At 45.4% G+C, this 26,296-nt stretch overlaps 1 protein-coding gene and 1 pseudogene across 19 annotated transcripts in view; both read left to right on the top strand.

Moving 5' to 3' along the window:
* Positions 1 to 26,296, top strand: part of LOC121161895 (focal adhesion kinase 1-like) — a 206,462-nt gene that overhangs the window by 95,291 nt on the left and 84,875 nt on the right. For 18 of the 19 annotated variants that reach the window (XM_040988561.1, XM_040988562.1, XM_040988560.1 and 15 more), the window contains 4 exons: positions 3,602 to 3,689; positions 9,282 to 9,361; positions 9,568 to 9,630; positions 23,703 to 23,757. In XM_040988561.1, coding sequence (XP_040844495.1) covers positions 3,602 to 3,689; positions 9,282 to 9,361; positions 9,568 to 9,630; positions 23,703 to 23,757 — 286 coding nt within the window. The remainder of the gene's footprint in view (positions 1 to 3,601; positions 3,690 to 9,281; positions 9,362 to 9,567; positions 9,631 to 23,702; positions 23,758 to 26,296) is intronic. The other variant, XM_040988559.1, reaches the window with a different exon arrangement.
* Positions 195 to 428, top strand: LOC121161909 (annotated as a pseudogene).

Genomic DNA, 26,296 nt, shown 5'->3' with positions numbered 1-26,296 from the left:
GCTGTGATTACAATACTGATTTTCATCTATGCAGATATTTTTTGAAATATGGTCAGTAAGCTTTCATAGTCCCTCATCCCTTTCAATATAATTGATTTTGAAATTTGCTTTTAAATTTTAGCATCGTTCATTATAGAAACTTTGAGGCATCAGGAAATTGTCTCGAGTTTTCATTGTTTTAATAAATGATGTGCATCACTTCTTGGCCCTTTGGCTAAGATCAAGTGTAGTATCTGTTCTTACCAGTTTAATAAATGATGCGTATATATCACTCTGGCCACAGAGTCATGAATTGAAGGAAATACTCCAGACTTAACATTTTAAAAATTTGTTTTAAATGTATGTATTAATTTTTTTGAGGGAAAAGAGAGGAAGTAAGGAACGGGGCGGGGAGGGAGAGCACACGCTCCCCCATCTACTCGCATGTTCGTCAGATTCCCACAGCTGGGCTCAGGAGGCATCAGCACTGTGTGCCAAGAGGCTGTGTCAGGCGCAGGGCGACAGTTACCATTCCTCTGGTGGCCCTAGCCATAGACTGCTGCATTTCACATGCTGTCTCGAGGGTGGTAGCAGGCCTTTGTTGTTGTTCTTCATTGGTGATGGAGAGTTGTGTCCTTGTTCTTGGGCTTTGCTCCTAAAGTTGACATTGATTGTATCTTCTTGGTTACATAAAGGTTTTGCCTTTTTAAATTTTTGATGATCAGGGTGTTGATTCAGTGTGTTATATCAGAAAGTTCATGAGACAATATGATTCATTTTGCGGATAATCAAGGTTTCTCCACCATAAAGTACCATTTCTCCTTTGTAATTACGAGGTAGTTTTGGGGACTGCTGTGGCAGAACTGGTAAAGCCAGCACTGGAGGTACCAGCATCTCCTGTGGTGCTGACTCACTCCAGGTCAGAATTTCAGGGAATGTCCCTGGAAAAGAAGTGCTGAGCCCCTGCTCCCAAGTGGGAGACGAGGAAGAAGGTGACGGCTTCAGCCCGGCCCAGCTCCAGTGCTTGGGGGAAGATCTTACCCTGCTCCACCTCCTCAAGCCTTGCCTTGTAAATAAATGAGAAATATTTTAAAGATTTATGCCCTGCCTTTTAAATAAATGAGTAGTTTTTAAAGATTTATTTATTTGTAGTGGAAAGGCAGATTTACAGAGAGAAGGAGAGGAAGATCTTTCATCCACTCCCCAAGTGGCCACAGTGGCAGGAACTGACCCAATCTGAAGTCAGGAGCCAGGAGTCTTTGTTGGGTCTCCCATATTGGTTCAGGATTCCAAGGTTTGGTTCACCCTCTACTGCTTTCCCAGGCCATATACAGCAAGCTGGATGGGAAGTGGAGCAGGTGGAATATGAACCAGTGTCCATAAGGGATCCCAGCACTTGCAAAGGGAGGATTAGCCACTGAGCCATCAGAGCAGGCCCTGATTTTGTAATTTTAAGAACAAAGAAGGGGCCAGTGTGGTGGTGTAGCACTCTAGTCTTCCAGTTGCCAGTACCAGGATCACATATAGGTGCCACTTTCAGTCTAGCTCCCTGTGTGTGGTGTGAAAAAGCGGAGGGTGGCTGACACGAAGCTCCCAGCTCCCAACTGTGGATCGGCTCAGCTGTGGTATTGAAGCCTTTTGGAAAGTGAGGTAGTGGGTGGAAAACCTATCTTTCTTTCTCCCTGTCTCTCCCTTTTTTTCCAAGCCTGCCTTTCAAATAGAAACAAATCTTTTTAAGAAAAAGGAATGATGATTATACTTTAGACAATCTGCAACTAAAGTTTAGTGGGATTTTATGTAGCTTTTCTTAGACTGACCTGCATAAAGCAGGGACCAAGCCCCGCCCCCTGGCCCCCTGCACACGCGTTGGAGGTCTTTCCTAGTTTGTGTCAACCAGCTCTACCGAAGAGCCTGTGCTGTCAAGCCTTAAACGGCTTCTCTCTGCACATTCCGCTACGTGATTTCTGAGTTTGACCCTCTGTCTCCTGATCACTGTTGGGTTGATGCAGAACTGCTTAATCTTCCTACAACCATGAGGTATGGAATTGTTGCAATAACTTGGTTAATTTTTGAAAATACTTTTTCAAAAAAGGTTTTTATTTCTTTGAAAGACAGAGTTGGCGGGGGTGGGGGGAGGGAGGGCGGGGCGGGTGGTGAGAGATCCTCCATGCCGTGCTTCTGTTCCTGAATGACCACGGCTTGCCAGGCCAAAGCCAGGAGAGCGAGGTTCTTTCCTGGTCTCTCACGTGCTGGTAAGGCCCAAGCACGTGGGCTGTCTTCTGCAGCTTTCCCAGGTACATTGCAGAGGGATTGTATCAGAGATGCAGCAGCTGGTGCTAGAGTTGGCGCCTGCTTGGGATGCTGCACCACGATGCCAGCTCCTGAACCCAGTTGCTGTTTCTCATTCAACGTCTTGCACTTAAATCTTGTTTGCCCTGGCATCTTCCTTATCCCTGCTGTCAGTTTCCTGGTGTCTAGCCTGGGTAGGAATGCAGTCACTGTTCTGCTTGCGATGCCATGGAGGCTTGAATTGATCTTTAGTTTCTCTGAAGAGAGCATAGTAATCATTAAGAATGGCAAGTCATGGAATGGGAGGAATTAATTACTGTTTATAACAAGGAAGTTATATACATATGCAGAATATAAAAGAATGGTCCAATTCATAAAGAGTGACTAGAGAAAAACAAATGCAGTGGGAAAAAAATAGAAACATTTTGCGAAATAGTATTTTGAAGATAACCGACCAACATGTAGAGATAAAGGAAGTGCTAATCCAGGTCAGCATGTGCTGTTGGAGTGCGCCCATGCGTGGCGAGCAGGAGCGCGGAGGTGCGTCCCTGCCGGCCTCTGCACACTGCTGCGCTCTCCAGGGCCTGCTCAGCGCACGGATACGTTCCCTGCAGACAGTGGCTACACAGCAGGTGTGTCCGCAGCAGAAATGTGCATGTGTGTTACCAGAAGACGTAAAGGCTAATCGCAGGGTGGACACCCAGAGCAAGAATGTTAAGAGATCATTCGTTGAGAGTGGTTTTTTTTTTTTAATCATTCTTGAAGCTTTTCTTCTTGAGCATTTCAAATGCATTATTTTTTATGCTGAAAATATGGATAAGATAAAATTATTCATAGTAGCACTATTACTAGTTGTCACCAAGTAGAAGCAAGTCATTGATCAGTGAAGTACTGTGGGGCAACTGGGCGTGTCATACAGTGCGGTGTGTTTTTGGCTAGGGACAGATAGCAGCCCCTCGCTGGGATGGCTCTCATAGGTTCATGAGTGAAGGGGAGGCAGCAGACGCGCGAGGGCAGGTTTGCTGTAGGCAGTGTAGAGTGGAAGCCTGTGGGCGATGGGCGTGTAACGGTCGGGGTGCAGAGCGAGCCGCGGGTGTAGCCTGCCGGCATGCTGGCCCCTGCAGCACCCTGAGCCGTAACATACCAGAGACACTGAAGTTCTTTTTCCTGTGCTGAAAATAAAAAAATTTTATTTAAAATTAAATTTGCTTTTCCCTATTCTAAAAATAATTTCCCAAAGCAATTGTTAATTCTGCTGTCACAGTAATACTGTATAATGATTGTCTGTGAGTTATTTCTTCCTAATTGTTCTATTTTGTGAATTATGTTTTAGATACGAATTGAGAATTCGTTATTTGCCGAAAGGATTTCTTAACCAGTTTACTGAAGACAAGCCAACTCTGAATTTCTTCTATCAGCAGGTATAAAGGATGCTTTACTATGCTTTCTGTGAATGTCAGTTGTATTCATGACACGTGTTTACTTAGAACTAACCCTGATGTAAGGCCTATCTCAGGAAGAAAGAAACTGAATTTTTGACACTTTTATATGCTTGAGCAAAGTTATTATTTGTATTTTACCTGAAAGGTAGAAAAGGTTTTCCTTCAGCAGATTTACTTTCCAAGTGCTCACCTTCACCAGAGCAGAGCCAAGGGGAAGCCAGGAACTTGAAGGTGAGTCTGGATCCGCTTCTTAGGTGCCAGTAACTCAAGTGCTTGAACCACCATTGCGTGCCTCCCAAGGTATGCGTTAGCTGAAAACTGGATTAGGAGGGGAGGGTGGGGGCTGGTGCTGTGGTATAGTGGGTGAAGCCACCACCTGCCGTGGTGGTATCCAGTGGGCATTAATTTGTGTCCTGGCTGTTACCCCTTTGATCAGGCTTCCTGCTGATGGCCTGGAAAAAGCAGTGGATGGTAGCACAAGTGTTTGGGCCTCTACCACCCATGTGGGAGACCTAGAAGAAGCTCCTGGCTGTTAGATTCTGCCTGCCCAGCCTTGGCCATTGTGGCCACCTAGGAAGAACTCTCTGTGTGTGTCTCTTTCTGCAACTCTGACTTTCAAATAAACAAATACATCTATTAAAATGGAAAGAAAAAAGGAAAGAGAAGAGAAGGAGAAGTAGACGATCCGAAATGAACTGGGCTGACCCACATCAGGTGCCGGTGTCCCTACTGGCAGCTTAATCCCAGTACCAGCCACCAGCCCTCAGGCAAATTATTGGAAAGGTAATACTAACCAAGTGTAGCTATCACGTCTGAATATCAGCCAGTGTGTCTTATGTAGAGATTCCTGACAGAGCCAGCAATGGTAATATAATCTTGATAGGGTTTGCATAAGAAGCAGAAAATGACTTTATACTGCGTACTTGAGCTCTACACTGCCTTTCCCAGTCTGAACTAGCAGGCAGCTGAAGTCGGGCAGAGCTGTCCTCTCCTGCGTGTCACCCAGCAACTAGCTGGATCAGCCTCAGGCCCCAGAATGGTGTTTGTTTGTTTGTTTAAGTGAGACCACTCTGCCAAATGACAATATTTTATAGCAAGTTTGGAGACTCTCAACTTGGTCTTATAAAGATTTACAGATGTAGGGCCTGGCACGGTAGCCTAGTGGCTAAAGTCATTGCCTTGCACGCACCGAGATCCCATATGGGTGTCAGTTCTAATCCCAGCAGCTCCACTTCCCATCCAGCTCCCTGCCTGTGGCCTGGGAAAGCAGTCGAGGACGGCCCAAAGCTTTGGGACCCTGCACCCACGTGGGAGACCCAAAAGAGTTTCCTGGTTCCCAGCTTCAGATCAGCGCAGCACCGGCCGTTGCGCTCACTTGGGGAGTGAATCATCGGACGGAAGATCTTGCTCTCTGTCTCTCCTCTCTGTATATCTGACTTTGTAAAAGGAAAAAAAAAAAAAAAAGATTATCCATGTACCAGCACAGTAGTACGCAAGCTTAGTGAATGAATTCGATACGACTCACATTGACCTTCAGTGGCAAATGGAAATAATGCCTCCTGTGTGAGTCTAGGCCGCTGGTGCCACGGACGAGCATTGTGGGTTAAATCTGCCAGAGCAAGGTCAGAAGGTCAGTTTCTTTAGTGGCAGTAATGCTCCTTGCTGCCGCCCGCACAGCAGAAGGCAGAAAGCTTGCGTGGGTTTCAGCTCTTGGGGGAGGGGGCAGTATCTTCTCTTGTGTGAAGGCTGAAGTCCTACAGGGAATGTCAGGCAGAGTTGGGCAATTTTTCTTGTTTAAGATTTATTTATTTTTGTTGGAAAGGCAAACTTACAGAGAAGGAGTGGCAGGGAAAGATCTTCCATCTGCTGGCTCACTCCCCGGAGAGCCAGACCTAAACATTTCCAGGAGCTTCTGTTTCAGCTCTCGCCCTTAAACCCTGCTGTGCTGCTTGCCCGGGCCACAAGAGGGAGCTGGATGGGAAGCGGAGCTGCTGGGGTTAGAACCGGCGCTGTGTGCCATCACCAGCGCGTTCAAGGCCACTGCACCAGGCCCTGATTGACACTTATTCTTGGATTCGTAAAATCTGTGATAGCTGATGCAAGCATGTAAGAGACAGTCTTATGTGTAACCATATATTTTCATGGCATGCTGTGCTCAAGCAAGCCTTTTTTTGAAGGGTTTGAAATTTAATGGGCACTGATTTTTTCAGTTGTTTAGTTCTTTAACATCTTGTGCCTGCAGCTTCTTCTTTTTTCATTTTCTTTTAAATATTTCTGCAGTTGAGAGGACTGTGGGCCTCTGGTTAGGGTTGGGAAGGTCTGATATGAAGGAAGATGGTTGGATAAATATTTCAGTTGTTTTAAATCCTGTATTCACAGAGGAAAAGTGGGAGAGGTTGCAGCTTGCTGTCGTACTGCATCAGCACGTGGGGTGTGGGGTGGTCAGTGAATGACACTGAGGTACCTCGGTGTGGGGAAGTGTTCAAGGGTGTTATTGGAGTAGTTCTGATACCCGAGAAGTTGGTTTGCCAGGAGGGTTGTGCTCCAGCTAGGCAGTCCAAGCGCCTTGCTGCCCGGGTGAGCTGGCTGTCCTCCCTGTGAGCATCTGTCCACGGCACGGGCTTCAGGCGACTGGGGAGGCGCTCCAAGGTTTGACCACACATCCTCTGCTCTTTCCCTGTGGCCGGAGTCCGAGTCCAGTGCGGGGAACTCCCCTAGAATACGTGTCTGGGGTGACCTCAGACTTTTTTGTTGCACCAGCCAGTACAGGGTCAAGTTCATTCCATCACTTCCACCAGACACCGCACTTACCAGTGGATGCAGCAGCCTAGTAGTTCTGCCCCACCCTCACCATCGACCTCGTGCAGACTGATGGATGCTGCAGCCTAGCACAGCCAGCCTGGCCTAGGTCCGATACTCATTCATAGCAGCCTAGTGGGCACCACCCCTAATCTGTACCAGGTGTGCCCCAGCCCTGGTTTTTGTGCTTACTAGCCTCAGTTTTTTTGTTTTGTTTTGTTTTGTTTTCGTGGCATATTGAGTGATTCAGTTCAAGTTAATGCGATGTGTGATGCTATGCATAAGGAACAGGAGGATGTGTTGCTTGTCAGTGTTAACACAGAAGTTAATATTTACACAGTGCCCTGCTTGAATGGGCACTTTGTTTCTCATGCTCCCCGCTCATTGATTCAGTACTGATCCCCAGGTAAGGATGCAGAAAGAAAGAGCTTGAGAGGCAGTGGCCCACACTGTCAGCTGCCAGGCACGGCAACACTCCCACCCTGAGAGAAGGAGCGCGTCCATTGAGTGTGCACACCTGTCCTAAGCCCTTTGCTGAGCTGAAGAGAGTTCCTGTCTAATGCCTTGTAACTTCTGTATAAGAAGAGATATGGGGCCCGGCGGCATGGCTTAGCAGCTAAAGTTCTCGCCTTGAAAACGCCGGGATCCCATATGGGCACCAGTTCTAATCCCAGCAGCTCCACTTCCCATCCAGCTCCCTGCTTGTGGCCTGGGAAAGCAGTTGAGGACGGCCCAAAGCTTTGGGACCCTGCACCTGTGTGGGAGACCCGGAAGAGTTTCCTGGTTCCCAGCTTCAGATCAGCGCAGCACCGGCCGTTGCGCTCACTTGGGGAGTGAATCATCAGACAGAAGATCTTGCTCTCTGTCTCTCCTCCTCTCTCCGTATATTTGACTTTGTAATAAAAATAAATAAATCTGTTTTAAAAAAGAAGAGATATGGTATGTTGGTGAAAAAAGAAGGAAATTACGTGTTGGGGAACTTCTGAGACGAGTACTGTTGGATTCCCAGATGTTTTTAAGTGGCTATTTTAGACTTGTGGGTAAGGTTCCCCTGATGTTTTTTCAGCTGCCCGGCAGTAAGCGCAGAAAAAGAGGATATAGGTTCAGCAGAGACTGTTCTAACTGAACACTGCAGTGCAGGGTTATAGGGCACAAGGAACATTGGGTTTTTGAAAGAGAAGAGTGTTGTGAGGAACCATGAAGCCTGAGGCAGACTTAGCTAGGTTGGTGTGATGTGGGGATGGAGATGTTGTGCAGCAGGGTCTGGCTGGCCAGGCAGTGGTGTTCATGGAGTCTGGCTGGCCAGGCAATGGTGTTCATGGAGTCTGGCTGGCCAGGAGATGGTGTTCATGGAGTCTGGCTGGCCAGGAGATGGTGTTCATGGAGTCTGGCTGGCCAGGAGATGGTGTTCATGGAGACCGGGGCAACGGTTAGTATACTCTCTCTGTAAAGGAGCCAGGCCCTAAATGCTTGAGCCTCTGAGGACAAAGAGGCAGTGTTGAGACAAGTGTAAAACTGCTTACATAACAAGAGAAAATAACTTTTTAATAGAATTCATGTTTTGATTAAGTGTCCTTTTTTGTAAAATAGATGTACTAACAAGGCCAGTGGGATGCTTTTTATAGTTAGAGTGAGTACTCTGGGGCAAGCTTTTAAACAAGTAAATATACGTAGTCATTAAAGTAAACACATACATGTGTGTATAACTTATTTATTTGAAGCACAGATTTATATAGAGAATTTTTTCTATCTGCTAGTTCACTTCCCAATGGCCACATTTGTGGCTGGGCCAGGCTGAAGCAGGAAGCAGGAACTTCATCTGGGTCTTCCACGTGATACAGTGACCCAAGGAGTTACGTCATCTTCTGCTTCCTGAGGTTTTAGCAGAGAGATGAACTGGATGTGCTGCAGCCAAGACTCAAGCTGCTGCCCATCCTGGGATGTTGGCATTGCAGGGGCCGGCTTAATCCATTATGCCACAGTGTTGGCTCCTGGGACATGCTGTTGGTCACCACAGGTGGGGATGGCTGTGTATCATACCAAGTGCCAGTTTTTGTCCTGGGTCCTCCAGTTCTGATCCACTTCCTGCGGCTGCATTCTGGGGGACATAGTAAGATGGTGAAAGTGCTTAGGCCACTGCCAGCTCTTCCTGTTGGAGGTGTTTGAGGGGTGATACAGCAAACAGAAGATCTGTGTTTCAAGTAGATAAAAATATAGGAATAAAATGAGAGCTCTGTCGAATCAAAGTCAGTTACATATTTTATCCGTTAATGCCAATCTGTAAGGAGATTGTACATTTTTCATCTGTAAAGTTGTCCACCACCCTCCTAATCATATTCATCACTCAGAAGGCCTTTCTAGAATTCTGTTAGATTCGTCTCTTTCCGCTAGGCCTCAGGTATGTTATTACTTTGCAGTTTAATCACTTACAATTGATGGTTAGGTGAAACCTGTTGGGTGAGGTGAGTTTCGTAGTATGTCAGTCCCTCTTGCCCTTGTTTGGAGGGTGAAACTGCTGGTGGACTCGGGCTCATTTGCTGTTAGTCGTGGAAATAGAGGTTATTTTCTTTTTCTTTGAATGGGAGGCAGTAAAACACCTTCTGCTTGAGATGTTATATTTGCTTCTTTATGTCCCACTACGTTAGTCACGGGCTCTTTGAGCGTGTCTTCGTAGGTCCCGTTTTATCTGTATCTGGTGTGGTGCACGAGTGTGTTAGGTAGTCGGCCAGCGGGGTTGGACCAGCACGCCTCACACACCGTGTTTGATTGCAGGTGAAGAGTGACTACATGGCAGAGGTGGCTGATCAGGTGGACCAGGAAATCGCTTTGAAGTTGGGTTGTCTAGAAATTCGGTAAGCTGCTAACTTTGTGTTTTGGTTTTATTCATTACTTTTTTTCTTTGTGGAATTTCTGGCTATTTTTCATAAAAATTATCAGTAAAATGTTGCATAAGATTTGAATTCTGAATCATGTGATTTGCTTAACTACATCTCAACCCAGTTTTTATCATTTAAACAACAACATAGACATGAGTCCTGTATGTCTTCGCTCATTGCAGGAGATCCTACTGGGAGATGAGGGGCAATGCGCTGGAAAAGAAGTCCAATTATGAAGTGTTAGAGTAAGTACTGTGCAACTTTCAATAGAGAAGAGGGAACGTGGTTTTTCTTTTAATTAATTGAATTTTATTTTATTATTTTTCTCTTCTGTTTATTTTCATGGTACATTGCATAGACTTAGGAATTTCCCCTTCCGTCTCGCCTGTGAAGTTTTAAAAAATCTTTTTGACTTTAGTTATATTAGCAAATATATAAATTTGTTGATTAATGTTTTTAGACAGACTAATAATTTGACCTGCTAACTTTCATCTAATAGTTTTCTGTTGAATTTGGGATATTTCACTCTTAAATTTGCAATGAACTCTAAAATTGAGTGTTAATTACTTATTTTATGTACATTTACTGTTATAAATGGAGATACGTAAATTGCTTGTGCAGCAGAAAATTTAGAATAAGCTAAAATATTTCCAGTGATGAACTTTGTGTGTTCTGCTGCCCACATGTGTTTTGGAGTGCTGTGAGCTTTGTACTCATGGCTTGGATGTTTGTTAACGTTGTTTTTGTTATATCCTTGTGAAGGTTAGTTTTATTTTCTTTGGTGGTGGTTTAACATTTTGCCAAACGTTTTCTGACTGTTCTATCATTGAAATGTAAATTTTTGTGGTGTTTCGAAGGTCTGATAAAATCTGATGAAAGGTTGTCTATGGTGGTTTTGCTCTGGAAAAAGTTCATATAGGTTCAGATCTTCAGTTGAGAGAGGTAGAGATGGAGCTATCTGCTGGTTCCTTCCACAAATGCCTGCCCAAGCCAGAGCTTGGTCAGGAAAAGCCAGGAGCTGGAACTCAGCCTGGGATTCCGATGGGGTGGCAGGGGTCCGCTGCCCGCCCAGTGTTGGCACTAGTAGGAAGCTGCACTCCGGAGCTCCAGGATGGGGCGCAGGCATCCTGAGCAGCATGCTGTGCCAGGCCCAAGGTTCAGCCTGGCTTTAGTTTTGGTTAGAACTGTTGAGTGTCATTCGTGTGCTCTCCCACCAGTCTGAAAATAAGATTTTGTTGGGAAAGTATGATCACTTAAAAATTTGAGTAGAAACAATTTTTTTTTTGCAATTTAGTGACAAGGTAGTTGTGAAATCATAATGTAATTCTTGAGTCTTCTGAGTTTAATAGATTCAACATTACTTCTGAGTGTAATAGACAAGCATTAGGTTTGTGATTGTATGTGTGTACACAGTGATCAGTTGCTAAGTGTTAGTGATTTTTTTGTTTAAGAAGAATACCTATCATTCATGTGGAGTGTCTAGGATATCTGATTAGGTAGAATTTCAGTAAACAAGAAGATTTACTGATTTGAAAGGAAAACTGACAGAGGTCCCAATGCTGGTTCCTTTGCTAAAGTGGCTTCAACAGCCAGGACTGGGCCAGGCCACAGCCAGGAGCCTGGAGCTCCATCTGGGTCGCCCCCACTAGAGCAAGTGTTCAACATATTTGGACCATCATCTGCTGGCTTCCTGGATGCGTTGGCAGGAAGCTGGAACTGAAGCATAACAGCTATATTCAAATTGGCATTACAGGCCGGGATCGGACATTCCCGTGTCAGATCTTAGCATTACAGGCTGGGAATGCGCATTCCTGTGTCAGGTGCTAGCGTTACAGGCTAGGACTGTGCTGTGCCACAGTACCTGCCCAAAGCTGAATTAAAATAATAAGGTGAACTTTCTGCCCTTGCTTTAACAGTATAGCAATAGTGATACCATTAGTAGCATTAAAAAATTATACCACCATGCATTGCAGTTTTGATATCTTGCTTAGAAATTGCTACATTCTTATACCTTGAAATACAATTGACAAAATTGGAGGAATCATTTAAGGACTTATTTGTTGTTTACTGAGTATTTTTTACCTCAGTTCTAAATGAGGTTTGAGAAAATTAGGAATAATTTTCCATGTGTGGCTGATTATCTGTTCATTTGTCCACTTTTTAATTTCTTAATCCCACTGACCAATTATTATTCAGTGTCTGCTGAGTCCTCAGTGGTTAAATGCTGAAGAATCAGGAAGTCATAGTATAGAGTTTTCATCCTTATGAAGTGTATTACCAACAAAGAGAGGCATGGGTGGTGAAGCAGTTTTGTACCTCAAGCAGAGGTGTCTGTGGGCTTTGAGTGGGAATGTGGCTCATGAAGGCTCAGGTGGCTCCTCAGAAAAATATTGTATAACCTGAGTCTTACAGAATGAGTGGTTCAGATCCGGCATAGTAGCCTAGTGGCTCGGATCCTTGCTTTGTGTGCGTCAGGATCCCTTATGGGTGCAGGGTTATTTCCTGGCTGCTCCACCTTCCCATCCAGCTCCCTGCCTGTGGTCTGGGAAAGCAGTCCAGGTTGGCTAAAGCCTTGGGATCCTGTATCCGTTTGGGAGACCTGGAAGAAGCTCCTGACTCCTGGCTTCAGATCAGTTCAGTTCTGGCCATTGCGGCCTCTTGGGGAGTGAATCACCGGACAGAATCTTTCTGTCTCTCCTCTCTGTAAATCTGCCTTTCAGTAAAAATAAATAAATTTTTAAAAAGTGAGTGCTTCTCGGAAGATGGCAGGTGAAGGAACCAGTGGCAGCCTGGGATCAGCTTTTGTAAAGGCACAGCACCCCGATCCTGTCCCCATCCTTGTGATTTGCTGTCGGCAACACCCGCATTGCCATGTACCCTGAGCTGAACGGGGAGACTAGGGTTACACCTTGGGTCATTCTCGTAAAGAGAATGCCACTTTATTGAACTGCAGTCTGCCTTTTATGCTCTCTAGTTCCTCCCAGTATTTTTCCAATGTTCAAGCAACTCCTAAGATTCCCCCAGGGGCATCTTGATAAATGGGAAGCAGGGAAGCAGGAACTTGTGATCAAGCCAGGGGCTAAATGTATCAGGCCAAGATTACACACCCTGTTAACCCTTGAGAAACAAACTAAGCTGTGGAATTAACCCTTGGGATATGAGGCCCTGCATATTCACCTCTTTTTCGTTTTTTAATGGACACCCATCTTAGGTTGTCCAGCAGTCAGTTGATGCCTTACCCATCATGGGGAGCCTGCCCGGGGCATGCAGGATCCCTGTCTTAGGTTGGTCATCAGCTCTGCCAGATCTTACCCGTCTCTGGCTGCCCATTACGCATCATGCTCAACCAGACTGAGCACTAGGGTTTTCCACAGCCAAGGCCATCATGGTTTGTCAAATGATGACCTGCCCCCCGGGCTTGTTGCCTGCATAGGAGGCAGAGAAGAGGAAACAGTACTGCAATCATGGCCACGACCATCAGTCCCAAGGCTAAGACTCCGCTCCATTCCTTAAACATCCGTGTTGCCAGTCTACTGCCATTTAGAATAACTTCCTCGACATGAGGTGCACCAGGGTCTCATTGACCTTAATAATGATGACAGCAAGCTGGTTGGTGAGATTCAAAAAGACAAACTTAACAATGTACAAGTATTGTTGAAAATACTAACATTCAAGAATCTCATAGTGCTAAGATGTTACATGTATACAAGTCAGTTTTATCAGGAACCAGAGACCCCAACTGCCTATCATCCCATCTGGCTCCTACATTTCCAAACAGAGATGGACCCCAAAAGTTTTTAGGGAAGAGGGGTGTCTTCGTCTGCTCTTAGCTACTTCCTGCTAATATGGGGCGCTGTTGGGTAACAGCAGCAGTAGGGGATCCATCCTGTGATTCCTGATAGAAGGCAGAAGTCGTCAGGTGTTTGATGTACATCCTGGCACTTGAAAGTCTTCTCTTTGTTGAAGTCCTGAGTAGTAAGTCCATTTGAATACATTCAGAACCATTCAGCTGAACAGACTTTGTAGGTCCTGAGAAAACAGAAACAGACATGCCTCTCCAAGAGCTTAATTGTGTTTCCATACATTATTTTCAAAAGGATTTAGCTTAGCAATTCACATTTATGAATATTTTCATCTGTAAGCCAATTAAGATAGACTACATAAACATGTACATGTATATCAGGTAATACATATTATAAAACAAAACAGCTTTTGTAACAGCTACTTGAGAATTCTCTTAAGTGTGTTAAAGTTGCCAATTGTGAGCCTTCGCCCTTAATACCCCCCTTTAAACATGAAGGAAACAATATGGAAAAAATAATAGTCTTACCCACTTTCCTGTAGCCCTTGAACCTTTTTACTGTAATTAACTATGTAAAGATTGTCAAAATATAATTTTAAAAAATGAAAAAAAAGTTGCCAATTGTTTAGAATTACATTTTGCTCTTAATAATCTGAATAAACCATACCTATAGTTTACTATTAAACTTTAGCTTTAATGGATACAATAGGTCTGCTGGAACTCTCGAAAACAAAGTATCTATGTTTAGCTCTGTGATACCACCTGTAGGATTTTACTCACTGGTGTACTTTTTGACACCACAACCAATGGTCACTTAGAGATTCAACAGTAAGAGGGAGTGTACCAACAAACCGTTTGTTCCTCTAGCACATGCCTTTCCTAGGTCTGTTAGTTCTTGTTCCCCTGCCTGGGGGAGAAAGTACCTCTTTTTGATCTGGTATTCAAACCTGAGGACTAAGGAGTTCTTTCCCTGTAAATTTTCATATCAACTATTCCTGGAGCCTTCCCGGCAGGATTGCATCTAGTCCTGGTTCCCCACTGGCAAGGTTTCTCACTGTGTTTTCTACAATTCCCCCCACCCCCAATTTGTTGGGTTTTTTGTTTGTTTGTTTGTTTACAGATCTAATCAGTTGTCTGTCCTGTAATTAACTTTACCAATTGAAAGATACAACCTTTGAAACACATAACACATTCTTCTGAGTTTGAGGCTGCTAGGGGCCCATCTAGAAATCTCAAAACCAGAAAAGTTAAGCCTATAAAATATGCCAAGAGGCCTTAAAGTATCTGATTGAAGATTCCTCATTATAATGTCCATCCTTTTAGTCAAACTGATTCAAACACTTATAAATGAACACCCAAACATTTCAAAGTAAATACGTATCAGAAAATACCCTTGGAAACACAGCTCTTTTAGATCATGAGAATTAAACACAGGAATTAGTGCATAAAATCATCTCATAGCTTTTTAAGAATTTTAACAAATTCAAAGGTTGAAATTGGAACAAGAGTAGAGCTTACTGAAGCTGAATAGACAATTGACAAAGTTACCAATTAAAAAGACTATCTAAATTTCAATGCTTCAATTTTTAAAAAGCTTTCAAAATTAGAGATATTTTTATTTTTAGATATTTACTAGCATTTTTATGTATGCACACTTCAAAAAACTTTAAATACAATGGCTTTAAGGGCCCTGCACTTTGGAGTGAAGGAAGGGATGTGTGCAGGGGCCAGGGCCTTACGTAGGAACTAAGCATGCTCCCTGCGCATTGCTCACTCACGGAGTTGTTTTTAGCAGGCCAGTAATGACATTAAGATTTGTAATTTAAAACTCCATGTTTATGAGACTGGAATCATAGTGAAGAATGTAACAGATTGAAGCAGGGAACCAAGAAGCTGTGGCATCTCTCTACAATGTAAGTGGAAAGACAATGAGGTGGAGATGGGTGGGCTGGGATGGGCTGGGGGTGCATGACCTGGGGCTCGGGTGACCGCGAGTCAGTGCGGACAGAGGGAGGTCTTTCCCTGGGCCACTGCAGAGCACAGTCCCAACGGAGGGCAAGGTGTTGGTGGCCGGTCCTGAGGGGAGCATTCATGCTTTTTAAAATGGGGAGGGGGAACTGATGTAGTTAGTCTTTTGTATTGTTGTTAATACTAGCAGCATTAAACTTCTCAGATGCAGGTTCCTAATTTAAATGTTGTGTGTTCCTAATTTAAATTTATGGTGCCTGGGAAGGTCCAGTAGATGGTTGAGTCAGAAAGAGCCCAGGTTGGTGCCAGGCTGTGTGGACAGTGTCACACATTGGGCAGTGCTCAGGGACACCTGTGTGCCTTGCCTGCCTTGGTACAGGAACTGCCAAAGTAGGTCACTGTGGCTTATGTTCTCCCTCATGTCTGTTGAGGTCAAGAGAAGTCAATGAAAGATAACGGAAAGATCGACTCTGAAAATACAGCCTTCCGAAGGCCTGGAGCTGATCACGTTTACTGTTAGTGGTTTCAGAGTTGACAGTTGAGGCCTGAACATGTGTTGGCATGCATTAGCAGGCAGAACACCCAGCTGGATAGAAGGAAAAATACCAAAGCCATTACTTGGCAAGGGAAAGTGGTAAATGTGAGCTGAGGGGATGTGCTTTGTATCAAGAGCTGTCTGAAATGAGGATCAGAGTTTTGCACTCAAGTTGGTATAAATTTGGCTTATTTCTAGAAATTATAGCAGTTCAGATGACAGCAGAGTAAATGAACAGAGATGAACGAATGTGGCTACACAACGTTGAAGTTGCTTGTGATGTAGACAGCACGGACTTGTGAGAACTGGCTCCCTCTCAGGGCGGAGAGTAGGTGCACAAGTGGGCCTTCTTCGCTAGTCTGTGTGTGTACACGGCACTGACCGCACTGGACGTGATAGGTGATGAGGCAGGGCTGTCTTCAAGAGCTGCTTCTTCAAGGGCATTTGGGCCCTTTTAAAGTTTGTTCAATGGTAATGATATGTTCTACTTTGAAAAATTAATAGTACAAAATTGTTAACTCTCTTACACAACAACAGCTACCTTCACCATCTTAATAAATACCTTTGTAGCTACCTTTTAGGTAGACATGTATGAGCAAATGAGTGCAGTGCATGGTTTTTCTATAAGTGCAAGGATATACAGATATATCTGTTCTTGTAATTCACCTTCTGTTGAGGACGTAGTGAGGCCGAGGCACTGCAGGGGACACACTGAGTGCACACTGGCACACTGGTGTGTCTGTGCAGTGAGGCTGTGGCACTGCAGGGGACGGGCTGTGGATTGTGAAAGTTCACTTCAAGCTTCTTGCCATTTTTTCTGGCTCGATTTGCCAATACTTGTATGTGAGATGATAAATGATCGATTGTTTGACCTTCATTGGGTAATGCAACAGACTTCCCATGTAAATGGACTGTGTGTTTTAGTCAGTTTTTCTACTGTGCATGTTTTTTCCTTAATAATCTTAAGTCTTTCATAGAACTACTGTACTTGCAGTATTTGTTCAGTATGTTCTTCACACACTCATGTCTTTCATCAATGCATGACCTTTGTCATAGAGAACATTGTCTTTTTAATGCTGTAAAAAAATCTTGCCGATTATTTCCATGGCAGTTTTTGAGTTTCATGATCTGATTTTGATTTTCTTGGTATAGCATTCAGTGATGACAATTGTTGAATATCCTAATGTGTTTGTGGATTCATTTGTGCTTTTCTGTTTGAGTGTATAAATTATTACAGAATGTTATCTATAAAGTTTAGCTTAGTGGTATCATGATCAGAGAGCATGGTCTGTTATTTTAAGCTTCTTGACTGTGAAAACTTGTTTGTGGATTAGTTTTAGACCATTAACCCTAGTTAGCCTAGTCTAAAGTTTCCACAATAAGTTGAAATAATTGTGTAGTGAACAATTTGTGTCTACCAGTTGGATTCTGCAGTTACTTACGTTGTGTCACATGTGTTTTATGTGATCCATTTTTATAAGTGTTGGAATGTGGCTTTTTGTAACCAGGTTTCTTAACCATTGGTACTAGTGTTTTGTCTCTTTGACATATCAATAATTAAGAAAGATGTGTTAAAGTATCCATTTACGGTATAATGTCTTTGTCAATTTCTTATTGTGTTTGCCAATTTTTTCTTTCCAGATTTTGATGTTCTTTTATTTTAAAATGCAAGCAGAATATTTGTATGTTTTTGGTAATTGAACCTCTTTATTTTGTGAGCCTCTTTGTATAATAATGTAGTTATTAATATCTTTTAAAATATTAAGTGTTTTGCCTTTTAGATGAGCATTGACCTAGCTTATATTTTTTGGTTTTCATTTCAGGTGAGTTTCTTAGAGCTGGACCAAAAATGCAGCTAGATTCTTTAATTATGTTTCTTAAATGTATGATAGATTTAATACATATTTATTAGGATAGATGGCATATTGGGATTTACTTGTTAACTTATCATATCATACAAATAAACTTTGTACTTTTTTAAAGATGTATTCATTTGTTTATTTGAAAACCAGAGCTGGTTAGTGGGCAGGGAGAGAGGTATTCCAACCCCAGGTTCACCCTCCCAGTGGCCCTGACGCCAAGACTGGGCTAAATCTAAGCCAGGAACTAAGGGCTTCACCCAGGTCTCCCACTTGGCTGTGGGAATCAGGCACTTGACCTTCTGCCGTTTTCCCAATCGTGCTAGCTGGGAGCTCCAGCAAAGATGGGTCAGCTGGGACTCATACTGGCAGCGGAGGAAATGTTGGTGCTTCGGGGATGCCTTTATCCATTTCATTCCACCGCCACACGGCCCCCAACACTGCGTTCTTAGTTGGTGTTTTTATTTAGATTTTCCTCTAATGAGTTAGAAACTTATAAACTATATCTATCCTTTTGTTTTTAGCTTTACTTTTATCCTTCTATATGATCATGATCAAATCCAGATTTTAATATTATCCAACCCAGCATTGATACTGTAGCAGTATGGTGTTAAGCTGCTGCCTCTGACGCCAACTTCCCATGAGTGCCAGTTTGAGTCTGGCTGCTCTCCTGGGGTCCAGCTCCCTGTATCGGTGCCTGGGAAGCCGGAGGAGGATGGCTCACATGCTTGCCTGTCGCCTGTGTGAGAGACTGGAATGTGATTCCAGGTTCCTGTCTTTAGTCTGGCCCAACCCTGAACATTTTGGATGTACATTTTTTTTTTTAAGTTATCTCCAGAAGCACAGATAGTAGAAACAAAAGTACAAAAAGGATTGCATCTGGGTACACTGCTTCTGCATAGCAGAGGCAACACACAGCAGGGGAGAAAGTATTTTCGGACTCTGCATCTGACACCGGATCAATGGCCAGAATGCATAAGGAGCCCCAGAACCCTGAGAATGGCAAGACCAACAGTCCAGTTAAAAATCAGGCTAAGGGTATAGACTGGCATTTTTCAAAGGATGAAATACAAATAAACATTATACACCTGAAAAGATGTTCAGGATCACTAGCCCTGAGGGATGTGCAAACAGAAGGACCACAGTGAGGCTTCCTGCTGCCTCAGAATGATGGTCACCCAGAAATTACAAACAAACGAGCGCTGGTGAGGGTGTGGAGAAAAGAACCCTAACACAGCATCAGTGGGCTTGTAAACTAGGGCAGGATGGAGCCCTCCATACCTGAAAGTGGGTCTACCATGGGACCAAGCCATCCCACTCCTGAGGATCCACCCAGAGGAGGTTCACATATGAAAGAGGGTTTTCTTTAAAGATGTGTTTATGACGAGAGACTGAAAGCTCTTGCATGTGCTGGTTCACTTCCCAGATGGCCACCATGGCTGGAGCTGCTTCTGCGTCTCGCAGGAGTGCAGGGGCTCAAGGCCCTGGGCCATGCTCCTCTGTTCTCCCAGGTCACAAACTGGAACCTAAGTGGGAAGTGGAGCAGCTGGGACATAAGGGGTGCTGGCACTTGATGGTGGAGGATTAGCCAGTTGAGCTGTGAGCCAGCCCCTGAAAGAATTTTTCATAACTCCACTTATAGCAGCTTAACTCAGATAAAATACAAAACTAATCCAGATGTTCATGAACTGATGACTAGATAGAGAAAATGTGGTAGGTATGCCTGATAAGTACTACTCAGCCATAAAAAAGGATGAAATTCTGTTTTTCAGAACAGACTGGATGCAATCGGAGGGAATTATGATTAGTAAAACAAGCCAGTCTCCAAAAGACCAATGTGTATTTTCTCTGATTTTGGTAGTTAATAGAATATCAAAAAGTAATGTGTATGAAAAAAAACCCTGACATCTTGAGGTTTGATTGGTTACTCCAAAAATTCTTCTTGAAAAAGGAGCATTGAAAATTAGCTTAATCACGGTTGTAGTGTTTTTCTTTCTTTTTTTCCCTCATTGTTGTCATTGGTAATCCAGTGTTTTCCTTAGATGCCTAAAATAAGGCAGCAAAGCTGGAAGTGCTGGCAGATCAGGCAGGAAGTGGTATTGGCTGTGCTGAGATGCTCATGCAATTGCTTCCATCCTGTCCTCTGTGGAATCCAGCGGTTGCTGGAGCTTCCCCAGGAGATGAGTGCTCCAGTCCTGAGAAGGGAGGACTGCACACTGTCTTTGTCCCCCTGGGCCGTGCCTATCCCAGCCCTGCACGGATGTAGAGGCCCTTCAGAGGGTCCCCTCTGGGCTCAGATCTGCTGCCGTGTCCTCCGCAGGAGGCTCCCTCACCGCCGCACCACGCCTTCCTCCTGCCGTGTTCCAAACTAAGCCAGGGCACCTGCTGCGCCATCAGGCCGTCAGGGAGCCCAGCACCCATCTGTTCTCGTGTTCCATTTTTATTACTGAGCTCTGGCCAAGGGTGGAGAAGCCTTTTTCCTGCAAGGGCTTCTGGGTGTTCATAGCATCACTCACGGACTGTACAAAATTATTTACTTGCACGCTAGCCTGCCTGAGGGCGACTGCACCCTGAGTTCCATCTGCAGATACCGTGGCAGGGCCACTGCTTTAACTGGGCGTGGGCTGGCTGCCACCCCTGCCCTTGAGAGAAAGAAGGCCTCCCTCTGTTCCCAGCCTGCCCTTTAAGCTATCTACACTGAAGGGCCCTTTGAGCTGTCTACACTGATAGGATTGGGAAGGGAATTGGATTATACACAGCCGCAGACAGACAGTGGCTTCCGTGTTGGACAGCACAGCTTCTAATGGAATGTGAATTTCCAGTCTTTGGAGTAGCTGATGGGAATCTAAGGAATTGGGACTTGGGTTTGATATTATTGTAAAACTTTATGTGCCCTAGTTTTATCAAATGAGTTTAAGTGCATCTAGGCTATGCCCTTTTAACTACGTAGTAAAGAATTACAGTAAATGCCAGTAGTTGTTTGTGCTGAACACACTAAATTAATTGTTTTATCTGGGATACTGAAGCTGAAAGAGGTTTTATCACGGGAGGCAAACCACAGATGAGATGCGCATTGAAACCAGTGTAGCTGCACAGAGTTCCAGGGAGGCGACCTGGAGAACTGGGACTGTGCAGGCCTTGGTGTCTGTCACGGGCTCTCCCGAAGAGCTGTGAGCATAGGAACTTGAATGTTCCTAGAATCTTCTATCGCCAAGCTGAAATCAGATTTTTTAAAAAAGATTTTATTTGTTTTTTACTGGAAAGGAAGATTTACGGAGGAGAGACAGAAAGATTTTGTGTCTGTTGATTCACTCCCCAAGTGGCTGCAACAGCTGGAACCAAGCCGATCGAAAGCCAGGAGCCAGGAGCTTCTGGGTTTCCCATGCGGGTGCAGGGTCCCAAGGCTTTGAGCCACAAGCAGGGGCTGGCTGGAAGGCAAAGCAGCCAGTGCATGAACTGGGCACCCACATGGGATCCCAGCACTTGCAAGGTGAGGACACTAACTAAGCACTAGGCTGCTGCACCAGGTCCAGATTGGGGTCCTGATTAATGTGTGTTGGGTTGGTGTTGAATCCTCCTACCCCGTGATTTCGTGGGCCTCAGCCTCAGTTTTATCTTTCTTGCCTACCTATTTTCTAAGAGCTCTGATATTTCTACAAATGTTACTGACTGCACACACGCTGTGCTTTGGCCTTGGGCTTTTTTCTAGTGCAGTTATCATTTTTGAAATGAAAATGACACGTAATTACAGTCCTCATTTTCGTAAAGGAATTTGTTCTTTCCTACCCTCGGGGCATGCAGCTTTCTCGGTCAGTTTTTAGTTTTCTCATTTGTAATAGAAATAACTGTGGAAGATGCTTTACTTCCCCTTGACTTTGAGAAATGAACGCGGAACCTAGAGACCAAGGCCGCTTCACGGCCAGATTTGCCTACCCTGCTGTTGCCCTAGACCAAGACTGACCAGGACTCCTTTCAAGTGCTCACAGGGAGGCCTCTCCCCCTGCACGCGCAGTAGGACTGCCTCTGGCCCTGGCCAGGCACAGGGTGGTCACAGTGACAGAAGCCAGGGGCCTCAGAAGGACGGGGAGCGCGGTGCTCACAGTCAGTGCCTTGGAGATTCTAGAAAGATGGCTTTTATTTGATGTGTGTCATTTCCTGTTTCCCAGTAGTGATTGGCACCAGTGACCCCGTGGTTTTTATGAAGCAATAAAAACCTGGGAGAACTTGGGTCGACTTCCCCTTTAACAGTCACAGTAGAGATGGCAGTTGTGAGAAGGCAGGAAGGAAACTTGGAAACGAGAGCTTAGACATGCAGGAGCCAGCAGTGCGTGAATTAATTGGTATGTGAAACCAGAACACAGTGTGCCTTTAAAGCGAAGATAGACTTTTGTAGAATATAGAAAACATTAGTAACAATAAAAAAGAGCTGGCACTGATTCTGGATTTAACAAGAGTTTGTTGAATTTGCTGCACGCAAGTAGCTGACGGAAGAGGGGACTAGATGTTTGTCTGGGTGATGACTCCTAGAAATTTTGACATGATTTCTCTTTAAGCTTCCTGCCATTACAGGCCAAAGGTTATGGAAGAAGGTTTCCCAGTGTTTTGATATTTTACATTCAGTTGACTTTTTTCTCCTGTATATTTTCTGTGCTTTCCTGGTCTCCTCCAGTCTGTTTTCCGCTTGAGCCCATAGGTCCCTGCAGGGCTGCAGAGCCAGCAGTCTGTCTTCCTGGCACACCAGTGCCACCTAGCGGACAGACGGCCAGAGTCGGCACCAGAGCAGCTGCTGCCCCTTGCCGCCTGTTCTGTCTAGAGTGTTTTGAGGCCCTTGAGAGTGGTGGTTGCTTAAGTTTTGTTTGGGGATTTTTTCTGTTTGTTAGTATTTTATGTTTTTTTATTATTCTCATTTTACGGTTTTGTAGGTATAGAGCTTCCCCTTCTATCTCCTTCCCACCTCCCCCCGTACTGTGCCGTGTATTTTGCAACAATCTAGTCCTGCAGCTGTAGTTTGAGCTGCAGCATTCTGCTCTTTATGTGGGTCATGACATTGTAGGTGTAAGCAGTGGTAGAGTGCAGCCTTTGTTGTCTAGGTATATGTAACAGTTTTGGGGGGCTCACCTTTACTCAGGAGTAGAGATGCATACTGCCGACCTTTGATTCCGACCTTTGATTCCCGGTGCTCTGGCCTCTGTTACATCCTTCCTTTGTGAGATTGCAAGTGTACACTTACTTAACCTTTATATCTTTCTGTTTTGTATTTTGGCTGGAAGTTGTCCTGATTGAGGTTTATAAAAGAACACTGCCAGGCCTCCTAGCAGCTCTTCATGTCCAGCCATTGGCCTGTGGCCAGTCACCTGCCATCCGGTTGCGTTGATTTGTTCTCCGTGCGTGAAGCAGGTGACAGGCCAAGAATACACGATTGAATCCCTTGAGTTTGTTTCTGAAAACCGTTCACTCGTAGGATGAGTCCCAGAGATTGACTTGTTGAAGGCTGCAGCGAGAGGGAGGGAAGGGGACAGAGTGCGCCCTGCAGCTGCTGCACCCCTCAGTGGCCACAGGGGCTGGGCCTGGGCCGGGCAGAGGACAGAAGAGGAGCTGAGCCCAGGGCGCTGCCCTGCGTTAACAGGAGCTCAAGGACTTGGATCGGTGTCCATGCAAGATCACAGTGTTGGTGGCTAACTTCCCACAGCACCGCGCTAGCCACTAAGTGACTTATTTAGAGGGGGAGAAAAATTTCTTTAGTTCTGTTTTGAATCTTTCCAAATCAGGCCAGTTGATTTCTTTAAAAATACTGCTTCTGTAGAGACGATGTTTATAAGGATACCCTTGAAGCAGTTCCTGAAGGAGATTTTCCAAGAGGGTATATTTTAGAAGAATTTTTAATAGCAAGGATTTAAGGAAAAAAAAAACCACCACCAAAAGGATTTCTTGGAAGCCAACTCTATTCTCCTTTTGTGTGTGTATGTAGAGAATGAGGCGCCTCCCGCCATCCACACACCTGCGGCTGAAGAAGCATTGTTAGACTTGTTAACTTCCTAAATAAAATATGGAAGCAAAAAACAATTTTAAAGTGCTTTTACATTCTTGAAAGTATGTCATTATATTAATTATTTTGTACTATTATTTGTTAATTTGCTTCTTTTTGTATTTCAGAAAAGATGTTGGTTTAAAGCGATTTTTCCCTAAGAGTTTACTGGATTCTGTCAAGGTAATTAGAATCTCTTGTGTCGTGATCCAATGCTGAACCTTTGCCAGTTCTCTCATGTGGTGGACTGCATGCGATGCCGTTGTGTCGTTTAGGTGAGAAGCCGGCAGTTAGTCATGTTGTGGCAAGTAGGCGTTGGTTGCACATGCTTCCCAGCCGGGGACAACAGTGACACAGGCACCGCGTCCTGCCACCTCAGCCATTATAGTCTCAGATGTTTTGACACAGAGAAAATGAATATTTAATTTATATTAAAAGCAGTCATGCTGGGTGAATCCTGTGTAGCATTGTGTGTGTGCGTGCTGCTAACGTGCTTAGAAGGCAGTGGAAGATGGCCCCAATGCTTGAGCTCCCGCTGACCGTGTGGTGACGCAGCTGGAGCCCTGCCTTCTGGCTGCAGCCTGGCCCTGCCTGCCCGTGGTGGCCGTTTGTCTCTTAATTGCTCTGCCTTTCAGATTGAGAAAGGTAAGTAGTGCATGGTGTAGAGGCTTCCAGAAGCAGAGCTGGCTCAGTGGCTGCAGCAGAGGAGGCGCTGCCCTCCCAGCGGGGCAGGCCGTGGGGCCGTGCTGGCTGAGAGCATCCACATCCCCGGGGACGTGCAGCCTGGGCAAGGCCCTGTGTGCCTGCGTGCGAGTGCGGCGAGTCCTGAGCGCAGCTGGGCCCCCCATTCACTCAGCTCTGGGATAACCTGAGGGCAGAGATCATAGAAGTGTTGGTGAAAGAAGGGGAGTCAGAGACATTCCGTCTGCCGGTTTTCTCTTCAGATGGCTGCCATGGCCAGCACAGGGCTGGGCCGAAGCAAGGAGCTGCCTCCAGGTTTCCCATAGGAGGCACAGGGGAATCGAATGCGTGGACCATGCTCTACTCTCTTCCCAGGCATCTAGCAGAGAGTTAGATGGGAAGTGGAGCAGCCAGGATGCGAACTAGTGCCTGTACAGGATGCTGGCACAGCAGACAGTGGCTTTACTTCCTGTGGTACAGCAGCAGCAACTCGGCAGCATTTGTTTCAAAAAGTATAAAGCATCCGACGAGTGCAGTGCACTGTGCATTGACTAGCAGAGAAGGAAAAAAGCACACTGTTCTCTAATGTTCCACGCCTTTTTTCTAGTGATGCTTCTGTATATTTAAATATTCTCTGACCCATAAGTGAAGTCCTGGCGCAGGCGTCTGAGGAAGCGGCTCTTACAGAGCACAGTTGCGTCCTGTGAGTAGACGGCCGGATGTACAGAATCGGGTAGAACTCTGTCCTCACCCACGGTGGCCGCAGACCGTTGGCGTGCACGTACTGCCTCAGGGCAGCAGTGTGCCAGAGGGCAAGCAGCTGTGCAGGTGGACACAGGCCGTGTGCAGCACACCCAGGATGAGGGGAGGAAGGGTTCTGTCCCTGGAGGATCTCGGGCGGTGACTGCACTCCTGGAGCTGTGACAGTGGGAGACTCGGTGTGACCTGTGCTGTCTGTCCATGGGGTGAGGAGAAAAGTCATGGCGACAGCCACCGACGTGGGCCTCGGTTCTCATACATCTGTGTCGGCATGGAAGAGTTCCCTGTGCAAGGTGCCGTGAAGGCCCAGTGCGCCTCAGTGCTGAGAGTGTGGTTCTCAAAAGCAGGCCTGGTGCTCTCAGAATCGTTGTCAGGTCTCCTTGAATTGTAAGTATTTAAACAATTAGCACAGGAAGAATGCAGTCCGAGGTATTTTCTAGGTTTTGAAAGGCTCTTCATCTTCAAAACAGGTGCCACACAGGCACTCCGAGGTTCTATCTATTGTGTGAGCATAGCCAAGACAGAGCAGATGTGCCTGAGCCCAGGCTGGGGCTGGCCCAGTCTTCTATGCTAGTTCTCCAGAAGCTTCAGCATCAGGGTTGTTTACTCTGCTGTTCACCCACCACTAATGCAAAAACAGTTCTTCGCTCTTAGAAACTTGGGGTGTCTTGACTGTACTCTCACGTGTCAATGATGTGCTTGTTTGCATTGTGTTTGACTGCACTGTGTTCTAAGATTTGTAAAAGTGAAGGTACTGTCATTTGCATTTTCCAGTCTGTGCCTTGTTTTGGACTTAGTACCTGGTACGTGGTACTCTCTGGCAGGTCTTAACTTGTAAGATGAATAACATCGGGGAGACTGGGTAGAGGGCACAGTGTGAAGAGGAGCATGGGAGTAAGACTGAGATGCTTCTGGAAGGCTGTACCTAGTGGGGAAAAGCAACAGGAGCTTGCTTTCCTGGGTGTCTGTTCTGCTGCTGTCTTCTGAAAAACATCCCCATAGCTCAGGCGCAGTCTAGCCAAGAGCTCTCTGCATGGCCTTGCTTGAGCTCGCCTTGTCTTCCATTGCATGCCACATGGTGCTGTGTGCGCCTGGCCGACAGTCCGGGTCAGAGCTCAGACTGCACAGGAGACCTGAGGACGTGTCGCTGTGGATAGCCTCTGCGTGTGGACCTGACTGCCGAGCTGAGAGCAGCTCCAGCGCTCTGGGCATTCACTGCAGGTCTTACAGCAGGGAGGAGGGCTCCTCACTTGGAGAGTTCAGAATAGAAATTTGAAGCTGT

Source organism: Ochotona curzoniae, unplaced genomic scaffold, assembly GCF_017591425.1.
Source record: "Ochotona curzoniae isolate NIBS_2020 unplaced genomic scaffold, NIBS_Ocur_1.0 contig_4917, whole genome shotgun sequence".
In the NCBI taxonomy this organism is placed as follows: domain Eukaryota; kingdom Metazoa; phylum Chordata; class Mammalia; order Lagomorpha; family Ochotonidae; genus Ochotona; species Ochotona curzoniae.
Note: the sequence above shows the minus strand (reverse complement) of the source record. Positions and strands in the feature narration are given on the sequence as shown.